General features: G+C 46.3%; 1 protein-coding gene across 4 annotated transcripts; it reads right to left on the bottom strand.

Annotated features, from left to right (window-relative positions):
- Nucleotides 1–13,041: 13,041 nt before the first annotated feature.
- Nucleotides 13,042–25,721, bottom strand: ZNF555 (zinc finger protein 555). Of its 4 annotated transcripts, none has more exons than XM_009434330.5 (4): nt 25,597–25,721; nt 16,439–16,565; nt 15,503–15,686; nt 13,042–14,771 (listed from the first exon to the last, which is right to left on the bottom strand). In XM_009434330.5, the coding sequence occupies exons 1-4, from the start codon at nt 25,597–25,599 to the stop codon at nt 13,199–13,201; spliced, it is 1,887 nt and encodes a 628-aa protein (XP_009432605.1). In that variant the 5' UTR covers nt 25,600–25,721; the 3' UTR covers nt 13,042–13,198.
- Between the last annotated feature and the right edge of the window lie 221 nt (nt 25,722–25,942).

Here is a 25,942-nt window from a genome sequence, read left to right as displayed (position 1 = left end):
AGAGTTCACCAGTCACATCCCAACTCCCCTGATTGGACAGTTCTTTAGACTCTGCCCCTCCTCTTCTGGTTGGTCAGCTTGCTATCCCCTGAGCTCCCCTGATTGGGCAGTTCTTCAGGCCCCACCCCAGCTTTCCTAATTGGTCATGTTTCCAGGCCCTCTCTCAGCTCCTTTGATTTGACAGGTCTCCAGGCTCTGCCCCAACCCCCGTGATTGACAGTTCTCATCTGGATGCTCCACCTCAACTCCCCTGATTGGTCAGTTCTCTAGGCCCCACCCCAGCTGCCTGATTGGTCAGTTTTCAGGTCTCGGGTCCTGCAGGCAGCAGCCCCCATCCACGGTGGTCTCATTCCTGAAATGAAAGTGGTACTGACTTAGAGGGAAACCTGGGCCCTTGGGGTATCCACCTGTAGAAAAAAGCAGCTTCTTCTGTCCTCAGTCTGTTGCCAGATTCCATGACACTGGAGGAGGTCCCCTCTCTCTCCTGACCAGTAGACACCTGGGGAAGCCCATGGGGTCAAGTGAGTGACCAACGAAAGGTTTACCATTCCCTAACTAGGGTCAGCACAATTGCTAGAACTGAACTCTTGAGCCATTAGCAATGGTCTAGCCAGCTGGGCGCGGTGGCTCATGCCTGTAATCACAGCACTTTGGGAGGCCAAGGTGGGTGGATCACCTGAGGTCAGGAGTTCGAGACCAGTGTGGCCAACATGATGAAACCCTGTCTTTACTAAAAATACAAAAAATTAGCCGGGCGTGGTGGTGGGTGCCTGTAATCCCAGCTACTCGGAGGCTAAGGGGGAAGAATCGCTTGAACCTGGAAGGCGGAGGTTGCAGTGAGCTATTGCCCCACTGCACTCAGCCTAGGCAACAAGAGGGAAACTCTGTCTCAAAAACAACAACAACAACAACAAAAACATAGAAAACAAAACAAAACAAAAAAACCGAAAACACACTTAAAAAAAACTGTGGCAACAACTGTATCCTAGGTCAATATTTTGAGGTTAAAGCACTCTGGGGATATTTTGCCTCACAGTTTCCCAAGTAAAAATCAAGGTCACGAATATCTGTGTACCTATGAAAACTCAAACTCCACAGCTGAGCGCTCAATGTGCAGGCAGATGAATAGTCTACAGGCAAATGACATATAATCAAGGAGGCATAATCCCTGGAAGCCTGTTGGTAGGGCCGAGAGCAAATAGATTTTATAGGGTCCCCGCCCACCTTTGCAGAGGCTATTCCGTATACTGTGATCACGGGAGCCACTTAAATGCAAATATTCCTTACCAATCCCACCAGACGTTCTCCTGCTGAGGCACAATACAGGGTTTCACCAAGACCTGCCCTTCCCTTGGGGTTACAGATGCTACTGACAGTGATCAAGGTGCTCAGTTCTTTTCTCAAACGACACTGTAGCGAGATTGATAAGGAATCAGAGAGACCGATGGGGTTCAGGAGGATATTTATTATTTAGCTGCACTGGCCCAGTCGGATTAGCATCCAAAAGGACTGAGCCCTGAACAAAGAGTTAAGTTACCTTTTAAGCATTTTGTGGGGCCGGGGGAGATCTGTGCAGGGGGAAGGATATCACAGAAGCGAGAGACAAAGACAGTTATTCAATTAATTGAGACGTGCATTATATCATTTCTTACTTTTCAAGGCAAAACGTGTTTTGCAACTTGAGTTTATCTGTCTAGTGAACTTGCAGCTGCACAACTAGGGAAGCAGGGTCTTCACAATGCCTGGGAAGGGAGGAGAGATAAGGCTCACTAGCCACAGAAAAACAGACAGTTAATTTTTAAAAGACTCCAGCTCTTTCTTGTTCTCAGGGGGAATTGGGTTTTCTTACATACAACTGAGTTTCTGCTTACACATTCTTTAATCTGTTTTAATTCCTGTTCCAACACAACACTGGGCTCTTTTATTTATTTATTTATTTATTTTATTTTAATTTTTTGAGATGGAGTCTCGCTCAGTCACCAGGCTGGAGTGTAGTGGTGCAATCTCAGCTCACTGCAACCCCTACCTCCCGGGTTCAAGCGATTCTCCTGCCTCAGCATCCCCAGTAGCTGGGACTACAGGCGCCCGCCACTACGCCCAGCTGATTTTTGTATTTTTAGTAGAGACAGGGTTTCACCATGTTGGTCAGGATGGTCTTGGTCTCTTGACCTCGTGATCCACCTGCCTCAGCCTCCCAAAGTGCTGGGATTACAGGCATGAGCCACCATGCCTGGCCAACGCTGGGCTCTTGAACAAGGCGTTCAAAGCAACTTTCTGCTCTCTTATACTCTCGGGCTAGAGGCCTCCTAGAACTGATGGCTCAAACAAACCTTGCTGACATTACAGACCACACATGGTCTTCTAAACGGGTCTTCTCCACTGTGTGCAGCTTTACTTAGGCTCCACCCCAGCCTTTAGGGCCCCTTACTTTGTCCTGATCATCAGACTTACTGGCACCTTAGTACAACCCATAACACATTTCTTTTTCTCTTTTTTTTTTTTTTTTTTTTTTTTTGAGACACAGTCGTGCTCTGTTGCCCAGGCTGGAGTGCAGTGGCACAATCTGGGCTCACTGCAAGTTCTGCCTCCAGGGTTCACGCCATTCTCCTGCCTTAGCCTCCCGAATAGCTGGGACTACAGGCGCCTGCCATCATGCCCGGCTAATTTTTTTGTGTTTTTAATAGAGACAGGGTTTCACCGTCTTAGCCAGGATGGTCTCGATCTCCTGACCTCGTGATCCGCCTGCCTCAGCCTCCCAAAGTGCTGGGATTACAGGCGTGAGCCACCGCGCCCGGCCACCATCTTTAGTTTCTACAGGAGAACTACACATCCGATGCTTCTAGCTTCCTTGGCTATTGTTTTAGGCTACCGTTACCTTCTTGCTTATCAAGTTGCATATTTACTTCTTGGGGCTAACTAGGTGACTGAAATTTACCTTGAAGAAAAGCAAGATTGTTCTTTATTTCTATGCCTGGGAGATCCACAGGCCGTGAAGAGGCAGTCCCTGCTCCATCTCACACCCACTCCCAAACCTCCTCTTGACACAAGTGTGCTAATTTTCTGCTCATTGCACATACTTTTTGGGCCACAACGGGCACTGCCTTAGGCACACATGATGCCATCCTGTCAACTCAAACCATGAAGCCATCGGAAAACGTTCAGCACACTCTAACCACACGCAGCAGAGAGCTAATGCTTTACATGCTTTCCGTGAAGGACAACGCTCCCTGGCAGATGCGACAGCTGATGACTGCTTGGCTCCGGGCTATTTGTTGGCCAGCCAGGGAGAGTTATTTTCCCTTAAAGGGGCTCCTGGCTATACGTGGGTACTGGAACGTTTTCACAAATAACAATTTTTGGGGACCAGCCTCAACATCACCCGTAGGGTACCCAAAGTCCAGTGGTGACGAAGGAATGAGAAGAGACAGGTTAAGAGTGCATAAAGAGGCCAGGTGCAGTGGCTCACGCCTATAATCCCAGCACTTTGGGAGGCTGAGGCGGGTGGATCACAAGGTCAGAAGATCGAGACCATCCTGGCTAACACGGTGAAACCCCGTCTCTACTAAAAATACAAAAAATTAGCCAGGCGTGGTGGCGGGCACCTGTAGTCCCAGCTACTCGGGAGGCTGAGGCAGGAGAATGGCGTGAACCCAGGAGGCAGAGCTTGCAGTGAGCCGAGATCGCGCCACTGCACTCCAACCTGGGAGACTCCGTCTGAAAAAAACAACAACAACAAAACAAAACAAAACAAAAAAAACAAAGGAGGTCAATATCTCTGAGGGGCAGATACTAGGCTCTGAGGCAGCATGTGAGAGGACGGCATACAGAGGTTTAGCAAAGGAGCAAAAGTAGGAATTCTCAGTGAAGAGAGCCAGCTGCTCCTAGAATTATACATATCTTTTTTGTTGTTGTTGTTGTTTTGTTTGTTTTTTTTAGACAGAGTCTTGCTCTGTTGCCCAGGCTGGAGTGCAGTGGCACGATCTCGGCTCACTGCAACCTCTGCCTCCTGGGTTCAAGCAATTCTCCTGCCTCAGCCTCCTGAGTAGCTGGGACTACAGGCGTGAGCCACCACGCCCAGCTTTTTTTGCATTTTTAGTAGAGACAGGGTCTCTACTAAATGTGTTAGCCAGGATGGTCTTGATCTCTTGACCTCATGATCCACCCACCTTGGCCTCCCAAAGTGCTGGGATTACAGGCGTGAGCCACTTCACCCGGCCCATACCTGCTTTTATTTTGCGGAGAGCGATGGATAAAATTGATTCAAGGTGTTCTGGGTGAGCTTTGGGTGCCCTGAGATACCTCGCATCCTAAGTAATAGCTATCTACACCCACTGAAATTTAGATTGGGAGACTTTATGGCTTAATTCAGCTAGTGTCTCTAGGAGAATGAGGAAATCCATAAGACCACCTTGCTTAGTTTGGCTACAAAGACATCATCAGTATACTGAACAAGAGTAGAGCCTTGGATAAATGTTACAAAGTCTGAGTAGACCTTAAGGACTTGGGAAGATATGGATGGGGTACCAGCAATATTCCTGAGGTGTGCAGGCCGTACCCACTGTCCTCCTCTAAACAGAAGTGCAAAGAGGAACTGTCAATCAGGACGCAAAGGAATGGAAAAGACAGCTGAGCAGAGGTCCATTCACGCAAACCAGGCTGCAGACGCAGGAACTAGGGTAAAAATAGTGGGAACTGTAGGGTGGTGAGGAACTACAAGAATTATGGCTATTAGATTTTGTAAAATTGGTAACTTTGGTGCTCATCAAAGTCAAACTTCCCTTCTCATTTTTACGGGCAAGACTGGGGTATTATAGTGGGAGAAAGTAAAGATAATGGACACTGTGCTGTAATAAAGTCTAGTATAGATTCAGTTCCTTGTTCTGCATATTGACACGAGAGGGCATTGAGCTATTGATTGAAAAGGCTTAGGCCTGACGCGGTGGCTCCCACCTGTAATCCCAGCACTTTGGGAGGCCAAGGCGGGCGGATCAAGAGGTCAGGAGATCGAGACCATCCTGGCTAACACGGTGAAACCCCGTCTCTACTAAAAATACAACAAATTAGCCAGGCATGGTGGCGGGCGCCTGTAGTCCCAGCTATTCGGGAGGCTGAGGCAGGAGAATGGCGTGAACCCGGAAGGCGGAGCTTGCAGTGAGCCCAGATCACGCCACTGCACTCCAGCCTGGGCGACAGAGCGAGACTCCATCTCAAAAAAAAAAAAAAAAAAAAAAAAAGAAAAGAAAAGGCTTATTCCTTTTCCAGGCAAAGTGCACAGTCTCTGTGCTCTGCAGCAATGCAACTTCTTTTGCATATGAGGCCCAGAGACTAACTGGAACATCAGTCATTAGAAGTAGTTGGAACATCACTTGAGGTTGCACCCTCTTCAGAGGACGAGTCTCAATTAGGGAAAATAGAAAGTTTGAGGTTTGGTCTCAGGTCAGGGGAATAAAAACACCTTTCCCATTACATTGCATGATGGCATTAAATTTATGTAGCAAATCACTACCTAGAAAGTTTACCAGTGAGGCTTCAGAAACTGGAAAGCTATAATGAGTGTTAATCAGAACTGAGGATATTGGTGTGGCCTGAGACATGGGTGATGAAACAGGTTGCCTAAAGACTCTGACAGCTTGAAAAGAATGAAAAGTGACAGTAGAGATGAGTCCTCTGAGAAGCTGGCAGAGAAAGTTGGACCACTGTCAACTGAGAAGTTTAGTTTCTCATCTTCTATTTTAAATTTAATGGCAGGCTCTGAGGTGCAGCTGAGGATTGGCTGGCCTCCATCAATCACTAGGAAATTCGGTCAACACTCCTGATGCATTTTATATGCTTCCATTTCTGAAAATATTCTATTTTAAGAACCAAGGGAAGTGCAAACTCTGATATTATTTATTTACAAACCAAATTGAAGAAAACACTCATGTTTTATGATTTACAAAAAGCATTGGCCACTTTCATAAAAATTAGTGTTTAAAGGATTACCATTTAGAAAACAGGCTTCCTGTTAATAATTCATTTGATGTATATTTTAAAATAAAATATGGCTGTTTTTATTTGTTTGTTTGAGATGGGGTTTGTTTGAGATAGGGTCTTGCTCTTATTTCCAGGCTGGAGTGCAGTGGCACGATCATGGCTTATAGCAGCCTCGACCTCCTGGGTCCAAGCTATCCTCCAGCTTCAGCCTCCTGATTAGCTGCGACTACAAGCGAGCCTCACCATATCTGGCTAATTTTCATATTTTGCAGAGATGGGGTATCTCCAAGTTGCCCAGCCTGGTCTGAACTCCTGAGCTCAAGGAATCCACCCACCTCGACATTTCAAAGTGCTGGAATTAAAGGTGTGAGCCTCTGGTCCCTGCCCAATTGTTGTTTTTTAAAAAAACAATGAATGCCAAACTTTAAAAAATCAACTTGAGGCTGGGCGCAGTGGCTCACGCCTGTAATCCCAGCACTTTGGGAGGCTGAGGTGGGTGGAAGATCACTTGAGATCAGGAGTTCGAGACCCACCTGGCCAACATAGTGAAACCTCACCTCTACTAAAAATACAAAAAATTAGCTGGGCATGGTGCCACACACCTGTAATCCCAGCTACTTGGGAGGCTGAGACACGAGAATTGCTTGAACCCAGGAGGCAGAGGTTGCAGTGAGCTGAGACTGCACCACGGCACTCTAGCCTGGGCAACGGATGGAGACTCTGTCCCCCACTCCCTGAAAAAAAAAATTCACTCAAACTTACTAACAAACTGTGAAGCTTTTTTTTTTTTTAAACTATATTTTGGAAGAATTTAATAGTGCAATAAATATATGCCTCTCAACGCTTAAGTACAATTCATTAATAACTCTGAGCCTGCAAGGCCTCTATATTTCATCACACAAAGACTGGAAAACACAGAGACACAGAAAAATCACAGCTGTGCAGTGAGACACATGGACATTCACAGACACTCTTTCCTGAAAACAGGGACCACCACTGAGACACATGGGACCTCCCAGATACACCAATATATGTCCCCACAGAATCACCCAGACTTTGTCACTAGGAAAAACAGTTGGACACACCCAAGCACACTCAAGAGATGAGAGTCCCAGAGGTAGTAACAAACTATCCCACAGACACACATAGTCCAGGCCCTCTGCACCCCTTAAGCCCATCTTTGTTTTTCTTCTTAGGAATTACCACTGTCCATACAAAGTGTACTTGACTTGCATCCCTTTTTTGTTTGTTTGTTTTGTTTTTGGCCCCTACGACATTAGCTTCAAGGGAACAAGGATATTTTGTCTCTTCTGTTCACTGCAGCACCTAGGACATCACCTGTTACACAGAAGAACATCAAGAAATACTTAATGTCCAGGCTCAACAGACATATGCATTTGGCGAGGTGTGCACACATCTCATCAGAGGGCCACATCCATCTGAACATCAAAGAATGAGTTGTCTTCACATCCATCCCTTGTGGAAGGAGGTGATCCCCCGAACCCTAAAGGAAGGTCCTTCAGCCATTTTGGTGGAGTGGTGGTGGTGGTGGGAGCCTCCCTGAGCCCTCACTGTCTACATAAGAACCTGAGAACAGGGAGCCTGAGTCTGCGACAGGACAAGAGTGATGATGCTGTAGCCCCTGACGCGGCTCAAATTCTAAGACTGAGCTCCTCACTACCAGACCCAGGGAGCTCAGTTAGGACATCACTGGTATCTCTTCCTCGCCCAGCTGCCCTGTCCTTTTTTGCAGTTACCTCTGCAAAAAAGGTACCTGCCACAGCCACGCGATATCCGGGACCCACCACACCGGAAGCTGAAGAGGGCAAGAGGAGAGCTTCCGCCACTTCCAGTACCATTCTTGATGTCTCCACTTCCTAGAGTCGCCCCGCCTCGCCTAAGTGCGCCTGCGCACTTCATGGAAGGCGGAAACTCCCAGATAGCCCCAACAAAGCACAGCTCTTTTAGACGCGAGCCCGTGTTGCATCCTGGGAACAGTCTGCAGGGCGGGGCTTCCGGAGACTGAGGGGCTTCTGTTCGGGAACTCCACTTCCCGCAGGCCAATGGACTGAGGCTGCGCGCGTTGAGGCTGCTCCTGAGGAGGGCGCATGCGCTCTGGTGAGGCGTTAGTAAGACGCGTCCTGGACTTACGCGCTCTGGTGAGGCGTTAGTAAGACGCGTCCTGGGTGGAGGCACGTGAGGAGCTTGGGGCGCGATGGGCACCTCCTGGGGTGTCACGACCTGAGTGCGCAGAAAAAGCACGTCAGGTGACTGCACAGTGAGGAGGAGTGCCTGTTTGCCCGCTTATAGGTGAAACCCCATCACCCCATCACTGTAGGTGGGTCCCAGCTGGGCATCTTTGTGATGTCACGGGAGATGTTGACACTGTGAGGCGTGTGATTGTGCCTATGGATTTATGCAGTAGCAGGAGCTGCTGTGGCTGATGGGCGTGTCTCCATGGCATGGGTTCTGCCACTGCCTCTTCCTCTCACCTCACAACGCAGGGCTGCCACGTGTTCCCAACAGCAAGAGGAGTTTGGGGATCCATAAAGACGTTTCCCAGCATGAAGACACAGAGCTGAGCTTGAGATGAGAACTTTGGAGCTGGAAGTGGCCTCAGGAAAGGCCCTAGAAAACAAGATGCGGATGCCCCTTGTCTGAAGACAGGATCAGGATGCTCCCAGGCAGGATATTCCTGGGAAGAAGTGTAGGGTCCCCGTTTTATGTTTCAGAACCACAGCATTCCCAAAGATCAGATGGGAAGAACCTGGTGTAAACTCAAAGACAGATTCTGGAAGACCTCCCTCTTCTCTCCTGTTATGTGCGTGAGATGAAGTCAGGTATGGCCCTTGTGGGTGTTTCAAAACTTCAGACTGGGTTTCAAACAGGGTCTGATGAGGCACAAGCCCTTGTCACCCAGCCCTACATTTCCTCCAGAGAAGAATTTCAAGATGGTGGGGGAAGTCTTTTTTTTTTTTTTTTTTTTTTTTGAGACAGTCTTGCTCTGTCACCCAAGCTGGAGTGCAGTGGCACGATCATGCCTCCTCAAGGCCTCAAGTGATCCTCCTGCTTCACCTGCCGAGTAGCTGGGACCACAGACGTGCACCACCCCGCCTGGCTCACTTTTTAATTTTTTTGTAGAGTTGAGGTCTCGCTATGTTGCCCAGACTGGTGTCTAGCTCCTGACCTCAAGTGATCCTCTTGCCTCAGTCTCCCAAAATGTTGAGATTACAGGCATGAGTCACCGCGCCCAGCTAGGGAAAAGTCCTATTGCGAACTTATATATGAAGTTTCAGGAATGTTTTGTATTCCTTTTTTTTTTTTTTTTTTTTTTGAGACAGGGTCTTGCTCTGTTGCCCAGTGTAGAGTGCAGTGCATGATCATAGTTCACTGCAGCCTCAACCTCCTGGCCACAAGCAATCCTCCCGCCTCAGCTTCCCAAAGTGCTGGGATTATAGGCATGAGCCACTGCACCTGGTCTTGAGTTCTTTAACATACTGAAAGCATTTTTATTGTTTAACTTTAAAATATACATACAACAAAATTTGCTATTTTAAGAGTAGCCTTATGAGTTTTCATAAATGCTTGTTTTCACCACTACAATCATGACAGAACACTCTTACGCCCATTTGTACTCAAATCCCCTACTTCTAACTAGCGATTTGTTCGTTTCCGTTATCTTTGTGTTTTCCATGTCTTATAAAAGGAATACCATATAGCCTTATGAGTCTTTTTGCAAAATTTGATGCCCTATTTGTAAAATTAATTATACTTGCTTTCCAGTGTTCTAAATTTAAGTTTTGACAATGCCCAATATAGGTTAAGCACAGGTTAAGCCTTCAAACTTGATTCCATTATCATGAGCTACATGAATATACAAGACTCTGTGGTCCCCGTGCTTAACTTTTTTCATCTAAGAGGGAATGATGGGTAAGTGGGTGTTAAGAAATAAAAGTGACTGCCAAATCACATTCATCTATAGAGCGTTATGAAAACTTATGTTAACATGGAAAGTAATGGAGATTATTGGATATTGTTTGCTCTTTAATAAAACTCTAAGGTGTTACATGTTTTTCCTCTTCCCTAGTTAATTCTGGAAGTTCAGAGGTTGAAATGATACCTGAGAAAACTTAAATAGGCTTTTGGGGCTTTCTGGCTCATTAGAACAAAAGCTTCTGCCTCCTTGGCCTATAAAACACATGAAAAATTTTCTCGTTTGAGGATGTCAAACATGTCTTCTTTTGTTCCGGAACTCACCTCTAAACCACAAAAACCATCAAACATTCCCCTCTTCTCCCCAATATGACTGGCTGCTGCTGCTTTACTGATTAGTTTTCAGCTCCAATTAACTTCTGCTTTGTAGATGAGAACTTTGGGAGTTCCCAGAGAATTATATTCATGACCTGAGAACATCCAATCCAGACCAAAGCCTGGCTTCCTTGAACGCTCACCAAAATCACAGAACACAAGGCCAAATCTGATAGTAAATCCTTTTAAACACCCTCTGATACAAGCCACAGCCCTTTCTTGATCATGTGTTCAAACTTCAACTCAACACACCGAATTTTCTTTGACTACCAGTGTGATCCTGGTGGTTTCTGGGTAGAGGGGCTTGACAAAACCATTATTTCCGCTTTTTAATTGTTATTAACCACAAATAAGAAATCATTTTGGGCCGGGCACAGTGGCTCACGCCTGTAATCCCAGCACTTTGGGAGGCCAAGGTGGGCAGATCACCTGAGGTCAGGAGTTCAAGACCAGGCTGGCCAACATGGTGAAACCTCATCTCTACCAAAAATACAAAAATTAGCTGGGTGTGGTGGTGCATGCCTGTAATCCCAACTACTCGGGAGGCTGAGGCAGGAGAATCAATTGAAACTGGGAGATGAAGGTTGCAGTGAGCTAAGGTCGTGCCACTGCACTCCAGCCTGGGTGACAGAGCGAGACTCTGTCTCAAAAAAAAAAAAAAATCATTTTAATGGCAAATGCTAAGTATACAGCAATTAAAAATAACATTTATATGACAAAAAATAACTGTATTTGTATCTACTTGGTAACACTGATTCAAAATGTAACATGCTTAAGTTATCAAAATTACAAAGTTGATTTGAAATCCATAATTCTCTCGGTAAACAAAAAATAACATTTCTTAGTGTTATGGGTTGAATTGGGTCTCCTAAAATTTTTACGTTGAAATCTTAATTCACGGTACCTCAGTATGCGGAAAGAGAGTTGTTGCCAACGTAATTAGTTAAGGTAAAATCATACTGAAGTAGAGTGGGGCCTAACCCAATGAGTGGTGTGTATGTATAAAAATATTGTCACATGGAGAGACACACACACAGGGAGAATGCCATGTGAAAATTAGAGTAATGCTGCCACAAGCTAAGGAACTACCAGAAGCTAGGTGAGTTCTGAAACAGATCCTTCCCTAGCATCTTCAGAAAAAGCATGGTCCTGCCAATGCCTTGTTTCTGGATTTCTGGGTCCAGAACTGAGAAACAAAAAGTTTCTCAGTTTTTTGTTTCTCACCCAGTTTTTGTACTTTGTTACGGCAGCCCTGGGAAATTAATATAGTCTCTAAACAACTAATGTGAAAGCACAGTAAATAGGATTTTTTTTTTCTTTTCTTGCTTGTGCGATGGAGTCTTTCCCTGTCTCCCAGGCTGGAGTGCAGTGGTGTGATCTTGGCTCACTGCAACCTCCGCCTCCTAGGTTCAAGCGATTCTCCTGTCTCAGCCTCCCAAGTAGCTGGGGTTACAGGTACTCACCACCATGCCTGGCTAATTTTTGTGTTTTTAGTAGAGACAGGGTTTCACCATGTTAACCAGGCTGGTCTCAAACTCCTGACCTCAAGCCTCCCAAAGTGCAGGGATTACAGGCATGAGCTACTGTGCCCAGCTAAACAGGATATTTCTAAGAAATATCTACAGAAGGTTTTCCTTGAAACAAAATCCACATTATTTTTAATGATACATAATCAAACCTAATAATTTAACCTATATCAAGAAACTGCATTTAGTTCTGAGTAACAGAAATCTCCCTAAATCTAATATATGAGGAAGGTATTTGTTCTCACATAGGACTCGGCAGGCACACTTAAAAATGCAATAGGGTACAAAGTCCCATGTGTTGTTTTTCTTTGACTGCAACACTGTGGCTTTCGTGGTGGAATCAGGATCACAGAGCCACTGGAAGTATTAAGATAACAAGGTGTTCACTATATAAATTAGACCCCATGCAAATATGTTAAGATCTACAGAACGGGAGAATCAGAAGCTCAGAGACTGCCAAACAAGACAGTCTGAATCAGTGGTCAAGAGGTCATGCAGGGTTTTGAGAAAAATCCAGACTCCAGGTGACTGACCACACAGGAATATCCCTAATATCAAGTTAATGGAGATGTCTGAGGAAGACTACACCTCTGACACAGTGGAAATCAAGTACTTAAGTGTTTCTTTTGATGGTACTCTTGATTGGCAGGAATAAGAATCTGGAAAATAAGCTGAAGGCTGATGTTCACGAAGCCCCTATGCATCTGTCCATCTCCATTTAACGTGACCCCAAAAGCTCAGCGATGACTTACTTCTTCTTCATTCTAAATTTCATTCAAGCTATTGCTATTGGTAAATTTGGACATGGAACCATAAAGGAAATGCATTCCAGCAAATGAAGTTCCTAACACTACCCACACTGACAACAATGCAGAAGAACTATCTGCAACTCTGGATTTCTCTGTCACATCACAAGTCAAAGCCTACTGTCCAATTCACAATCACAAGCAAAGACAAACAGCAATGGGCAAACATTAAAAATTACAATTCATTTGAGGCTATACTCCTTAAACAACTTTGCATAATTACAAAATTCTGCCAACTACTTCTTAAAAAATGGAATAAGGCTCCTCTGGCCAAACAATAAAAATACTCCCAGTAAGAAAGGTGGAAAATATAATAGATACGTAATATCCAATACCTGCCACACTAAGTCAGTTACAATTTAAGAAATTAAATAAAACTTGAACCTACTTGCATATTAAAAATACACTTCAAATCATCCAAAACACTCTAAGATGAAAGTTTTATTTACTGAATTGTAAGAAACTACCTGTTCAAATTCATGTAGGATAGCTGAGAGTATTTGGAGAATTATTTTTCAACTAAATGTTTATTTGCAAATGAACTACAGACACACTCCTTGAGTGTCCACTTTCAGGATAAGGAACTCATAAAGGCAACACCATATTTACAACTTTGATCAGCTCTCTCTCCTGGTGTGACTTTTCTGAAACACTGCACATGAATTCATTTGCAGGAGGATGTCCTACATTACACTTATACTGTTTTTCTGTAGTGTGTATTCTCACATGTCGTCTTAAGGATGAGGAACAATTGAATGCTTTCCCACAATGCTTACACTGATAAGGTTTCTCTCCAGTGTGCAGTCTCATATGTATTGGTAAAGATGATGGCCATTTGAAGACCTTCCCACATTCCTTACATTCATAGGGCTTCTCTACAGTGTGCGTTCTCACATGTTGTTGCAAAAGTTCAGGCCAACTGAAAGCTTTCCCACACTGCTTGCATTCATAGAGTTTCTCTGCGGTATGCCTTCTCATATGTTTTTGTAAGGATATGTGGCAATAGAAAGCTTTCCCACATAGCTTGCATTCATAGGATTTGTCTTCAGGGTGCATTCTCACATGTTCTCGAAAGCAAGCAGACAAGCTGAAGGCTTTCCCACACTGCTTACATTCATAGGGTTTCTCTCTAGTATGTGTTCTCATATGTTTTCGTAAAGATATGGGCCAATTGAAAGTTTTCCCACACTGCTTGCACTCATAGGGTTTCTCTCCAGTGTGCACCCTCATGTGTCCTCGAAAGGAGGACGGGTGACTGAATGCTTTCCCGCACTGGTTGCATTCATAGGGTTTCTCTCCACCATGAGTCCTTTCATGTCTTCGAAAGGACTGGGGATAAATGAAGGTCTTCCCACACTGTTTGCATTCGTAGGGTTTCTCTCCAGTGTGAATCCTTTCATGTCTTCGAAAGGACTGGAGATAAATGAAGGTTTTCCCACATTGTTTGCATTCGTAGGGTTTCTCTCCAGTGTGTGTTATCATGTGTCTTCGAAAAGCCGAAGAATAACTGAAGGCCTCCCCACATTCTTTACATTTATGTGGCTTCTCTCCAGTGTGTGAAATCATATGTCTTCGAAAAGTTGAGGAATAACTAAAGGCTTCCGCACATTCCTTACATTTATATGGCTTCTCACCAGTGTGTGTTATTGTGTGTCTTCGAAACGTTGAGGAATAACTGAAAGCTTTCCCACATTCCTTACACTTATATGGCTTCTCTCCGGTGTGACTTCTGAGATGACTAGTAAGACTTGAGAAGTCAATAAAGGCTTTCCCACATTGCTTACATTCGTAGGTTTTCTCAGCAGTGTGAATCCTTACATGCCGATTGAGGGAGGAAGTACGAGGAAAGGTTTTCCCACATAATTTACACACATAGGGTCTCTCTCCATTGTGGGTTCTCACATGCATTCTTAGGTGTGAATGACAACTGTAGGCCTGCCCACATTCCTGGCACTGATACGGTTTGTGTCCAGTGTGAACTGTGATGGGACTCTTGAGGGATGTGCGGCGAAGCATGAAGACTTTTCCGTACGTGTTGTATTCATACTGTTTTACTCCAGGTGGAATTTTCTTGTACAGATTAAGATGTGGAATCTGGCTGAGGGCTTCTCCACATTGATCATTACTTTCACAGAGTCTCTCCAACACATGATTTCTACTAAAAATGAGAAGCATGTTATTGGTTTGATTAGTAATGATTTGTTAGTATTTACTAGGATTAGGACTGCATCTTAACCATTTTCAGTGAAAGCATAGGTTTTTCACCCCATGTGAACTGTCTGAAAATGAAATAAACTGAATGCCCTGGAAGATGGTTTGACCACTGCCATTATTAAAACAGTGTTTCTTATGTATAGGGTTTCTTTTTCTTTCTTTCTTTTTTTTTTTTTTTTGAGACAGAGTCTTACTCTGTTACCCAGGCTGGAGTGCAGTGGTGCAGTCTTAGCTCACTGCAACCTCTGCCTCCTGGGTTCATGCAATTCTGCCTCAGCCTCCCGAGTAGCTGGGATTACAGGCCTGCGGCACCATGCCCTGCTAATGTTTGTATTTTTAGTAGAGACAGGGTTTCACCATGTTGGCCAGGCTGGTCTCGAACTCCTGTCCTCAGGTGATCTGCCCACTTCAGCCTTCCAAAGTGCTAGGATTACAGGTGTGAGCCACCGTACCTGGCCTAGGGTTTCTTGATAATGGTTTCCATCTGAATTATGTTTCTAATGTCACTCACTGTCTATGTCACATTTAAAGAAATATTTTTTTGTAAAAATTCTGCGGATTAAACAAATTGGAGCTAGGCTTGGATGAGTTTTCTGTTTGCTTGCTTTTTTAAAGTTTAATGACAGACTAAGATTCTCTCCTGAAATACTATGTTCTCTTGCGAGTGCAACTCACCTGAGATTTCTCCCCTGGTTTGTGGTTTGATCTTCGATGCTAAGACTGTCCCAAATTTTTCCTAAAACAGAGGCCCAGGAAACATTTCTGGTGAACGTGGCTATTTTAGATTCCTTGGGTATTTTCTCTCCATAAATATCCTGCTGAGAAACTGACCCACTGGCCTTAAATTGAGTTTCATCATCTGAAACCAAAAAGTAAACAAATCATATAAGAAGGCACTTGTTAGCGGAAAACGACACTGAGGAGTTTAGCTATCTCAGGACTTCATTAAACACAAAATGGTCAAAAAGGTAAGCAACTCAATAAACACAGTATTAGTAAGCATAGAAAAATTATTTAAAAAAAAAAATCATGGCCAGGCGCGGTGGCTCATGCCTGTAATCCCAGCACTTTGGGAGGCTGAGGCGGGTGGATCACAACGTCAGGAGTTCAAGAGCAGCCTGGCTGACATGGTGAAACCCCGTCTCTACTAAAAACACAAAAATTGGCCAGGCATGGTGGCGCTCGCCTGTAATCCCAGCTACTTGGGCGCCTGAGGCAGATAACTGCTTGAACCCGGGAGGCAGAGGTTGCAGTGAGTCGAGATCACACCACTGCACTCCAGCCTGGGTGACATAGTGAGACTCCATCTCAAAAAAAAAAAAAAAATCAAATTTTCACTGGCTTGCACAAACAAATTTCACTAGGCCTATCAAGCTATATCCACAATGAGGACATGAAGGGAGCTTTCTCTACAAAAAGAAAAAGCTGAAATACAGATTCTCATTCTCATGGAAAAACATTACATTCTAGCTCTACAATAGCTGTGACTATGTCTGTCTTATTTACCAATTTATTCCCTTTCCACATTCCAAGCCTTGGAACAGGTCTGATATGTAAGAAATACTTGTTCTCTCAATAACTACGTGAAGGAAGGAATGATGCCATCCTCACCTACTGAGGCCAGGTTCCGGAAGGTCTCCAGCATCACATCTCTGTAGAGGTCCCTCTGAGCAGAATCCAGCAAAGCCCACTCCTCCGGGGTGAAGTCCACAGCCACATCCTCAAAGACCACTGAGTCCTAAAACAATTCAACATATTTATGGGAGGATGGTTGAGACCGAGAGCCCAGGAGCATTGGACTCAATTCGTATGTAGTTCAAACAAGATTCTGTGGTCCCCTGACATCTACCCTGTGACTCAGTTGTCACACCTCTTCCTTCCTGTCTACTCTACACTCACTTCCTCATAGATTTCAACAGGACCATTAACACACTGAATTTCTCTCTATACTTTTACTGGGACCAACTGAAGACATTATTCTCTATCAAAAGGATTCAGACCACATTGGAGATATCAAACAAATGCTATATAAGTGAAACAAATACTTGTATTTTAAGACCATCAGTCCCTTGTCACACAAACCGTCTTAGCTCCTCCCCTGCTGCACACACCATCGTTCGGCACTACACAAAGCACAGCGTCAAAACTGAAGTTTTACGGGATAAAAACACTGAAGGATTGGGAACATTCCCTTCTATTTCCTTCATAAGGGCCAGGTAGCCATAGCGTCTTAAAGAACTCCTGGTCCAACTGGCTGAATGAAAACATTCTTTTGAGAAGTATTGATTTTAACTTGGAAACTAGAAGTTATTGAGAAATTAGACCTTAGGAAAGAGGAAAAAGACAGGAGAACGTAGACCTCCACACATTCCCTATACTTCGAGCCTCAGTGACGGAAGCCCAACAATTAACTCTGGGTTGTCTCTCTCTCACACGCTGGCTCTCTCTTGTACACACATGCACACTCACTAAGTATACACAGAGCGAGGTGCACACAATGCCAAAACAGCTCTTTTCACCAGAGCCAAAAGAAAGTATTCTTGGGCCAAGTGTGGTGGCTCATGCCTGTAACCCCAGCACTTTGGGAGGCCGCGGCAGGCAGATCATTTGAGGTCAGGAGTTCAAAACCAGCCTGGCCAACATGGTGAAACCTCATCTCTACTGAAAAAAAAAAAAAAAAAAAAAAAATTAGCCAGGCATGGTGGTGCACGCCTGTAGTCCCAGCTACTTGGGAGGCTGAGGCACGAAAATTGCTTGAACCCGGGTGGCAGAGGTTGCAGTGTGTCAAGATCATGCCACTGCACTCCAGCCTGGGTGATAGGGCAGGACTCAGTCTCAGAAAAAAAAAAAAAAAAGTATTATTGCTAACCTTAAGGATAAAGTTAAGAGTCCCACTTTGCAAAGGAGTTAACTGAAGTCCAAACCATTTAACTACGAATTTTCAATGGTTATAAAAGACATAAAGGACTCAATAGTGCCTTCCTAGAAAATTCTGTGTCTCAAATTCCAGGAGGAAGTGATTCCCCACATACCACTCTAGAGGCTGCACTCTCGATTTCTCATTATTTCCATATTGCATATTGGGCACAGGTGCATGGAACCCCCGAGATGCATGGTTCCTTCAAACCTGCTGAGAAAGATCAACTCCTTTCCGTCTATGAGCAGGAGACAGACAAAATACTGTCACACAGCAATTCTGATGCTAGAACAGTCCTATTCACAGAGCTGCAGAGTATCTACAGGACCCTCCTACTGGCACAGGGGACAATATGAGCTCCCTGGGTCAGCCTTAATTGCTCATAGTGCAGTGTATTTGCAGTGTTTCTTTAACAATAAAGTTCCCATATGCCGAAAGAAGTTAACATTGCGGGCCTTAGACTCTATCCTTAGAAAGGCTTTCTGGCAATGCTGCCCTTAGCTGGTGTCTGGGAACTTGGGTTTTGGGAAGGTTCACCCCACCCTAATTCAGATTACTCATGGTGCAAACACCACTGTTAATGCTGAACAGCTGCTTTCCTTCTGGAAATGGAATCTGTGTACCTACCAGGCAGGGGATGCTTATGTGATCAGCCAGCAATAAAAATCCTGGGTACTGGCCAGACGCAGTGGCTCCCCCCTGTCACCCCAGCACTTTGGGAGGCTGAGGCAGGCGGATCACTTGAGGTCAGGAGTTTGAGACCAGCCTGGCCAACATGGTGAAACCCCATCTCTACTAAAAATACAAAATTAGCCGGGTGTGGTGGCACGTGCCTGTAATCCCAGCTATTTGGGAGGCTGAGGCACGAGAATAGCTTGAACCCGGGAGGTGGAGGTGACAGTGAGCCAAGATCGTGCCACTGCACTACAGCCTGAGAAACACAGTAAGACTTCATCTAAAAAAAATCCTGGGTGGCCGGGTGCAGTGGCTCACGCCTGTAATCCCAGCACTTTGGGAGGCCAAGGCAGGTGGATCACGAGGTCAGGAGATTGAGACCATCCTGGCTAACACGGTGAAACCCCGTCTCTACTAAAAATACAAAAAATTAGCCGGGCGTGGTGGTGGGCGCCTGTAGTCCCAACTACTCGGGAGGCTGAGGCAGGAGAATGGTGTGAACCCGGGAGGCGGAGCTTGTAGTGAGCAGAGATGGCACCACTGCACTCCAGCCTGGGCGACAGAGCTAGACTCCAGCTCAAAAAAAAAAAAAAAAAAAAAAAAAAAAAGAAAAGAAAACAAAGAGCAGCGTTTGGTTTTTGTTTTCTTCTCCAGGTAGGAGAAAGGGCCCCCATGTTCTGAAAGGTAAGCTTTGGGTGAGGAAAATGGTAAAAGTTTGTGTTGCATTGGGAGGGAAAAGAAAGTTAATTACCAAGGCTGGAGCACAATTTTAGGTAAACCCTGGGGAAGCAGGGGACACTCCGTGCTTTTTTAAAACCTGCTGCTGGTTAAAAAAAAGGCTGGAGTGTTCCCTGCTTCCCCTTGGTTTACCTCCTGACCAGCCATGGTCTTCCCTGCTAGCATAATGCTATCCCTGTAAATGCTGAACTGCCAGCGGTTTCTTGTGACGTGGTCCCCCAGAAAGATATGTCCGTGTCCTAATTCCTGGTACCTGTGACTATAACCTTATTTGTAAATAGGATCCTTGCAGATGTAATCAAGTAAAATGACATCATCTAATCCAATGGGCCCTACTCCAATATGACTAGTGTCTTTATTTTTTATTTTTTTAAAAATTTTTTTCAGATTAAGTAACTTTATTAGCATCAGTTCAGCTAATAAATGCTGAAGGCAGGATTTGAACCTGCATCTACTATATTCCAAGGATTTTTCCTCCAATTTTTAAACTGTGGTAAATACATATAGCATACAACTTACCATCTTAACCATTTTTTCTTATTATACTTTAAGTTTTAGGGTACATGTGCACAATGTGCAGGTTAGTTACATACGTATATATGTGCCATGTTGGTGTGCCGTACCCAGTAACTCGTTATTTAACATTAGGTATATCTCCAAACGCTATCCCTCCCCCCTCCCCTGACTGGTGTCTTTATAAGAGGAAAATGTCACATGAAGACAGAAACACACACGGAAGGTGGCCACGTGGAAGATGGAGGGAGAGACTGAATTATGGTGCCACAAGCAAAGGAACACCTGGGGCTACCAGAAGCTCTAAGAGACGAGGAATACTACCGCATCGGCATGTGTGATAAAAATGAGAGAAAATGGTAAAATATTTGTCACTTTAAAAGCACTACAGGGATCATCTCAATCAGTTTTTTGTTTTGTTTTTTTAAGTGACAGACACAACTTCTTTGCTCTTTGCCCCTGGTGCATGGATTGGAATTTAAACTCTAAGTATTAAGATTAGGTCTCCACAACTGATTTCTACTATCATTTTTCCTATTGGAGGTTCAGGGAAAAGGGAAACAAATGAAAAGAGAGGCAATCTCTAAGTGGAGATACACTTTTGGAATGTGAAGTAGTAGTTTCTAGTTTGTTAATGCGCTCTTATGAAAACCTATTTCTGACAACCTCAAGAGTTGATGGTTTTCAAACCACATGTGCATATTTTTAACTGTCAATTTGGACTCTAAGATTCACGAGACCAAAAGCGCTTAGGAAACTCTTGCTTGCACCTTGATCTTGGAACACAGCTGTCCAACCCGGCAATACCTAGCTTTACTGCTGCAGAAGCAAAGCCTTCAGTGTTTTATGGAATTCTGAACTCAGATCCCAACGGCGTGGACTTGACTGTAAGCTAAAACCTGACACTGCCCACTGCTAATTCATCCTCACTATGTCCGCTGCTAACTCAGCCTTCACTACGCTGACCTGACAGCAGGGCTAGGCTCAATGAACAGGACTCTAATTCAGGAAACACTGCAGAGTTAGACACTCCCGGGTAAGGCCCTGAACTACGAAAAACATCAGGGGTGCTGGCTGGTCCATGTGGCTCACTCAGTTGCCCACAGTGAAGGACTGGCTTGATCTTGGATGGAACTGTCTGATTCAGAGCTGTGACCGAAACGCTCCCCTCTTCCTGAAGGAAGTGTCGCATGCAGCTGTGAGTGCTCTGAATTCAGGGTGGCTGCTAAGCCTCTGATCACACCCGACAACCCTGAGACAGCAGCAAGTGGCCCCAGTTCTTGAACTTTCCACAAAGGACACCTCCAGGTGTCGTCCATACTGGAGAGGTCAATGAACTGGTATCACAGACATGCAAAACTGCTTGAAAATGATGCCTCGGGCAGAGCCTCTGAAACTGAGGACTAAACTGAATTATTCGGTCTACACTGAGAACCCTAGGACAGGAGGCCCAAAGTGGGAGGTCACACTGGGGGCCCTGCTAACCTGACTGCCTGACCAATGTTAAGTCCTGCTTGGGGTGTCCCGACCATTGCAAACAATGTGTTTCCAAGGGGACTGACTACCTGTCCCCTAGGGGGTTGGACTTGTTTTGTACTTACCCTGGAACTCAGGGCACTGCCTTGTCCCTGGAAGACAGCCAGGTCTAAGTTTGACTTACTGGCCAGAGTTATGCTGTGCAGGAATTGGTGCCTCTCTCCAGTAAAAAAATAGTAACGGGGGAAGGAAGAGAATACTACAGAAACTTAATAAGCCACCTGGCTTTCTAAGACCTTTGTGGTCCAAGCATATGAAAAAATGCTCAACACCACTAATCATCAGAGAAATGCAAATAAAAAGCACAATGAGATACCATCTCACACCCGTCAGAATGGCTGTTATTAAAAAGTTAAAAAATAACAGATGTTGGCAGGGCTGTGAAAGGGAATGCTTATACATGGTTGGAGGGAATGTAAGTTAGTACAACCTCTATGAAAAGCAGTATGGAGATTTCTCAAAGAACTAAAAACAGAACCACCATTCAACCCAGCAATCCCACTACTGGGCATCTACCCAAAGGAAAAGAAATCATTCTACCAAAAAACACATCACCTGTGTGTTCACTGCAGCAGCATTCACAATAGCAAAGACATGGAATCAACCTAGGTGACCACAGACACTGCACTAAAGAAAATGTGGTCCATCTATACCATGGAATACTACACAGCCATAAAAAAGAATGAAATCATGTCCTTTGCAGCAACATGGATGCAGCTGGAGGCCATTATCCTCAGCAAACTCATGCAGAAACAGAAAACCAAATATGGCATGTTCTTACTTATAAGTGGGAAGTAAATCTTGGGTAGATATGGACATAAAACTGGAAACAATAGACGCTGGGGATTCCAAATGGAGGGACAGAGGGGGAAAGGGCTGACACCCTTCCTCATGGCTACCATGTCCACTATCTGGGTGACAAGCTCAATGGAAGCCCAAATCTCAGCATCATGCAATATTCCCTTGTAACCTGCACATGTGCCCATGAATCTGAAATAAAAATGGAAATTAAAAAAATAATAATTCCATTGCAGCCAATGGAATTTACCTTAACTGGCTAAGTCCAGGAGCCCTAAACAGCACAAGTGAAATCATTACTGCAGTGTGGTCTCCTCCTACTTCATAGGGGCCTCCCATAATAATTCTGTGGGAGAGACACCTGTGCAGTGGGCTAGTGGGTGGACGCAGGAAGAGCCAACCCAAAGGCCTGAGGGCCCCTAACCTTAGAAAGTCCTGCCTGCAAAGTTGGCCCTTGGCTGGCATAAGCTAGCCTGGATTTGGGGACGGTTCTCATCCCAATAGAGGAGTTGCTTATTGTGCTGAAACTGTTTATGCAACAATGTGTTTACCCTGAAGATCTGCTTTCCTCCTGGGTGTCTGAAATCTTGGCACAGCCAGGCACAGGGGACCTCTGTGACCAGCCGCCAATTTTAAAACACCCTGGTTGGGGGCATGGTGGTTCACACCTATAATCCCAGCACTCTGGGAGGCTGAGGCAGGCAGGCCACCTGAGGTCAGGAGTTCGAGACCAGCCTGGCCAACATGGCAAAACCCTGTATCTGCTAGAAATACATAAAAATGGCCAGGTGCAGTGGTTCCCGCCTGTAATCCCAGCACTTTGGGAGGCTGAGGCCGGCAGATCAACTGAGGTCAGGAGTTCGAGACCAGCCTGGCCAATGTGGTGAAAGCCCATTTCTACTAAAAATACAAAAATTAGCTGGGCGTGGTGGCGGATGCCTGTAATCCCAGCTACTTAGGAGGCTGAGGCAGGAGAATTGCTTGAACACGGGAGGCAGAGATTGCAGTGAGCCAAGTTCCTGCCACTGCACTCCAGCCTGGGCGAAAAGGGTGAAACTCCCTCTTAAAAAAAAAAAAAAAAAAAAAGAGAGAGAGAAAGGAAAGAGGGAGAAAGAAAAAAAAGAAAAGAAAGATAGATTAGGCAGGCATGGTAGCAGGTGCCTACAGTCCCAGCTACTTTAGAGGCTGAGGCAGGAGAATCACTTGAACCCAGTAGGCAGAGATTGCAATGAGCCGAGACAGCACCACTGCATTCTAGCCTGGGCAATAGAGCGAGACCCTGTCTCAAAACAAAACAAAAAAACAAAGTAAAGGGACACAGCCCTGAGGCAGCCCCTGTGTTCGGGGAAATCTGATCAGTGCCAGGGCCGGCATTGCAGAGGATAAACACTTTAATATATGGAGCTGGGACAAATTGTCATCTAAACAGGAAAAATATCTTGTATTCTACCTATTTCAGGAACAACAAAAAATGTATTATAGAATTAAGGTGAGGGTACTGCAGTATTGGAAGCAGAACAGAATCATCCACCGTCAAAAATTCTCTACCATGTCAAGGAGAATAACATATTTTGGTAAATTTGTATAATTTATCTGCAACATGTTTCGTGGCAATGTATTCATTTTTCTGCACCTATGGTGGAAAGGAGATTTTCTCTGTTTCTCTGAGACTCTTCTCCCCAGTAACATTTTGAAGTCTAGGCCCTGGAATCCTATTTATTGTCATTCAAAAGAAAAGAACAAGGCTGGTCGAGGAGGGAGAATCACCTGAGCTCAGGAGTTCGAGACCAGCCTGGGTAACAAAATGAGACCCCATCCCTAGAAACAAAAAAATACAAAAGCTTAGGCATGGTGGCACACACCTGGAGTCCCTGTGTTCAGAAGGCTGAGGCAGGAAGATTGCTTGAGCCCAGGAGGTGGAGGCTGCAGTGAGCTGTGATCGCACCAGTGCACTCCAGCATGGGCAACAGAGCTCCCAAAAAAATAATAGTAATAAAAGAAAACAGAAAATAACAGATCTGAGAAACTACACACACTCCAGGGAATGTTTAACAAATGGAATGTAAGACAAAGATTTTAATTTTTTTCCTGAAATTCACCCCGTTGGAAGTTTTTTTTTTTTTTTTGAGACGGAGTCTCGCTCTGTCACCCAGGCTGGAGTGCAGTGGCGCGTTCTCAGCTCACCGCAACCTCCGCCTTCTGCGTTCAAGTGATTTTCCCGCCTCAGCCTCCCGAGTAGCTGGGACTACAGGCACAGCTAAACCACGCCCAGCTAATTTTTGTATTTCTAGTAGACGAGGTTTCTCCATGTTGGCCAGGCTGGTCGCCAACTCCTGACCTCAAGTGATCTGCTCACCTCGGCCTCCCACAGTGCTGAGATGACAGGCTTGAGCCACCGCGCCCGGCCTGGAAATATTTTATCTTCCAACTTCTACTAATTAAATGTACGTTTCACTTACTAAAAACTGCTGACTCGAAAAAATGAAAATCTTTTCACAGTGACAAACCCAGGGAGGGGTCAAGTCTGGCCAGGCTACCACGACGGACGCCCTCCCACCCCCAACTCAGGTGTTGCCTCAGCAAGGAATCCCATTGCTAGTACTCAAAACAGATCTGAGAAACGTCCTCAAATCCACGCTTTCTAGGGAACCGTGAAAGAATATATTTCCGTGGTTTTAGCCCCCTCGTTTGCAGTCAGTTGCTACAGCAGTCCGAGGACACTAATGCACCAGCCTCCCGGGCGTCCCCGCTGTGGGTCTGCGTGCGTTTGCTTTTGGGGTCCTCGCTCTCCCTTGTTTCTCCAGTCTTTTCAGTTACTTTTCTTCCTTGTGTGTGAGAACCCAGGGACCAGGAACCCTTGTTTTTTTTCCCCTTACCTACCCCAGGCATCTTGGGGTCAGAGGGGACAAGAAGTCCTCAAGAAGGAAAACCGGGACTCAGGGGAGGAAACCTCGCACGCCCCAGGGGCTGCCTTTGCAGGTGGGGGCGTCTCCGCCCCCGCCGAGGCCCCACCGCTCCCGGGCTGTCCCGGGAGGAAGCCAGGGTCCCCCAGAGACCGCGGCCGGAGGCGCGGGGCCTCCAAGGAGCTGAGCCGCGGGAGCGCGGGCGGAGGCGGCACCGACCAGGGACCCGCACCCCAGGAGGCACCGCGGCGTCGGCCCCAGGGCGGGTCCCGGGGGAGCCTGGACCGCACCTCGGGGTCTCGGGCGACTCTGCCTCCCGCGGCCCGGGGGTCCCGAAGCCGCAGCCAAACGCTGAGAGGCGTCGCGGCCCCGGGCGGGGCGTGGGGGGTCGGGAGCGCAGGGACGCGGGGGCCCCGGGACGACGGGGACGGAGTCGGGCTCCGGGCGCCGCTCCCCGCTCTGCAGCCTTGGGGCCAGAGGCGGGCGGGGACCCGGAGCTCGGAGCGCCCTAGCCGCGACCTCAGCGCGGGAGGCGGGGCCGGGCGGGACCGTCGGGGCCCAGGCTCCCGTCCTGCGCCGCCCTCGCCGGGGCCGCCCCCCGCGTCCCTCAGCTCCCCCCAAGCCGCGGTCTCGGGCGGTCGCCGGTTCCTGCTGCCCCGCACCGGGATCCTCTCCTGCGCCACACTCACCATGTCCCGGGGCGATTTCTTCGCTACCGGCGCAGGTGAGCGCGACAGGAACCGGGACGCCAGGGACCGCTAGGGGCAGGCGGGGCACTCACGGCTAGGACAGAGGCGTCCCGTCCCAGGGGCCTGATTGGACAGAGCTCGGGAAGCCGCGCTTCTGATTGGACAGTGCTGCCAACGTCGGCGACTCTGATTGGAGAATTCCCCAGTCTGTCCCCTGGCGCTGTAAATTGGGCAGTTACCCGGATTCCGATTGGGCGTCCCTCATTGGATACTTGTCTCGGCTCCGCCCCCGCCCGTCCTGATTGGGTAGTTCCCTAGCGCCCACCCCCTGCCGCCTGAGTGACGG

This window comes from Pan troglodytes, chromosome 20 (genome assembly GCF_028858775.2).
Source record: "Pan troglodytes isolate AG18354 chromosome 20, NHGRI_mPanTro3-v2.0_pri, whole genome shotgun sequence".
Taxonomy (NCBI): Eukaryota; Metazoa; Chordata; class Mammalia; order Primates; family Hominidae; genus Pan; species Pan troglodytes.
The sequence above is the reverse complement of the archived record's forward strand: the minus strand, read 5'-3'. Positions and strand labels throughout refer to the sequence as shown.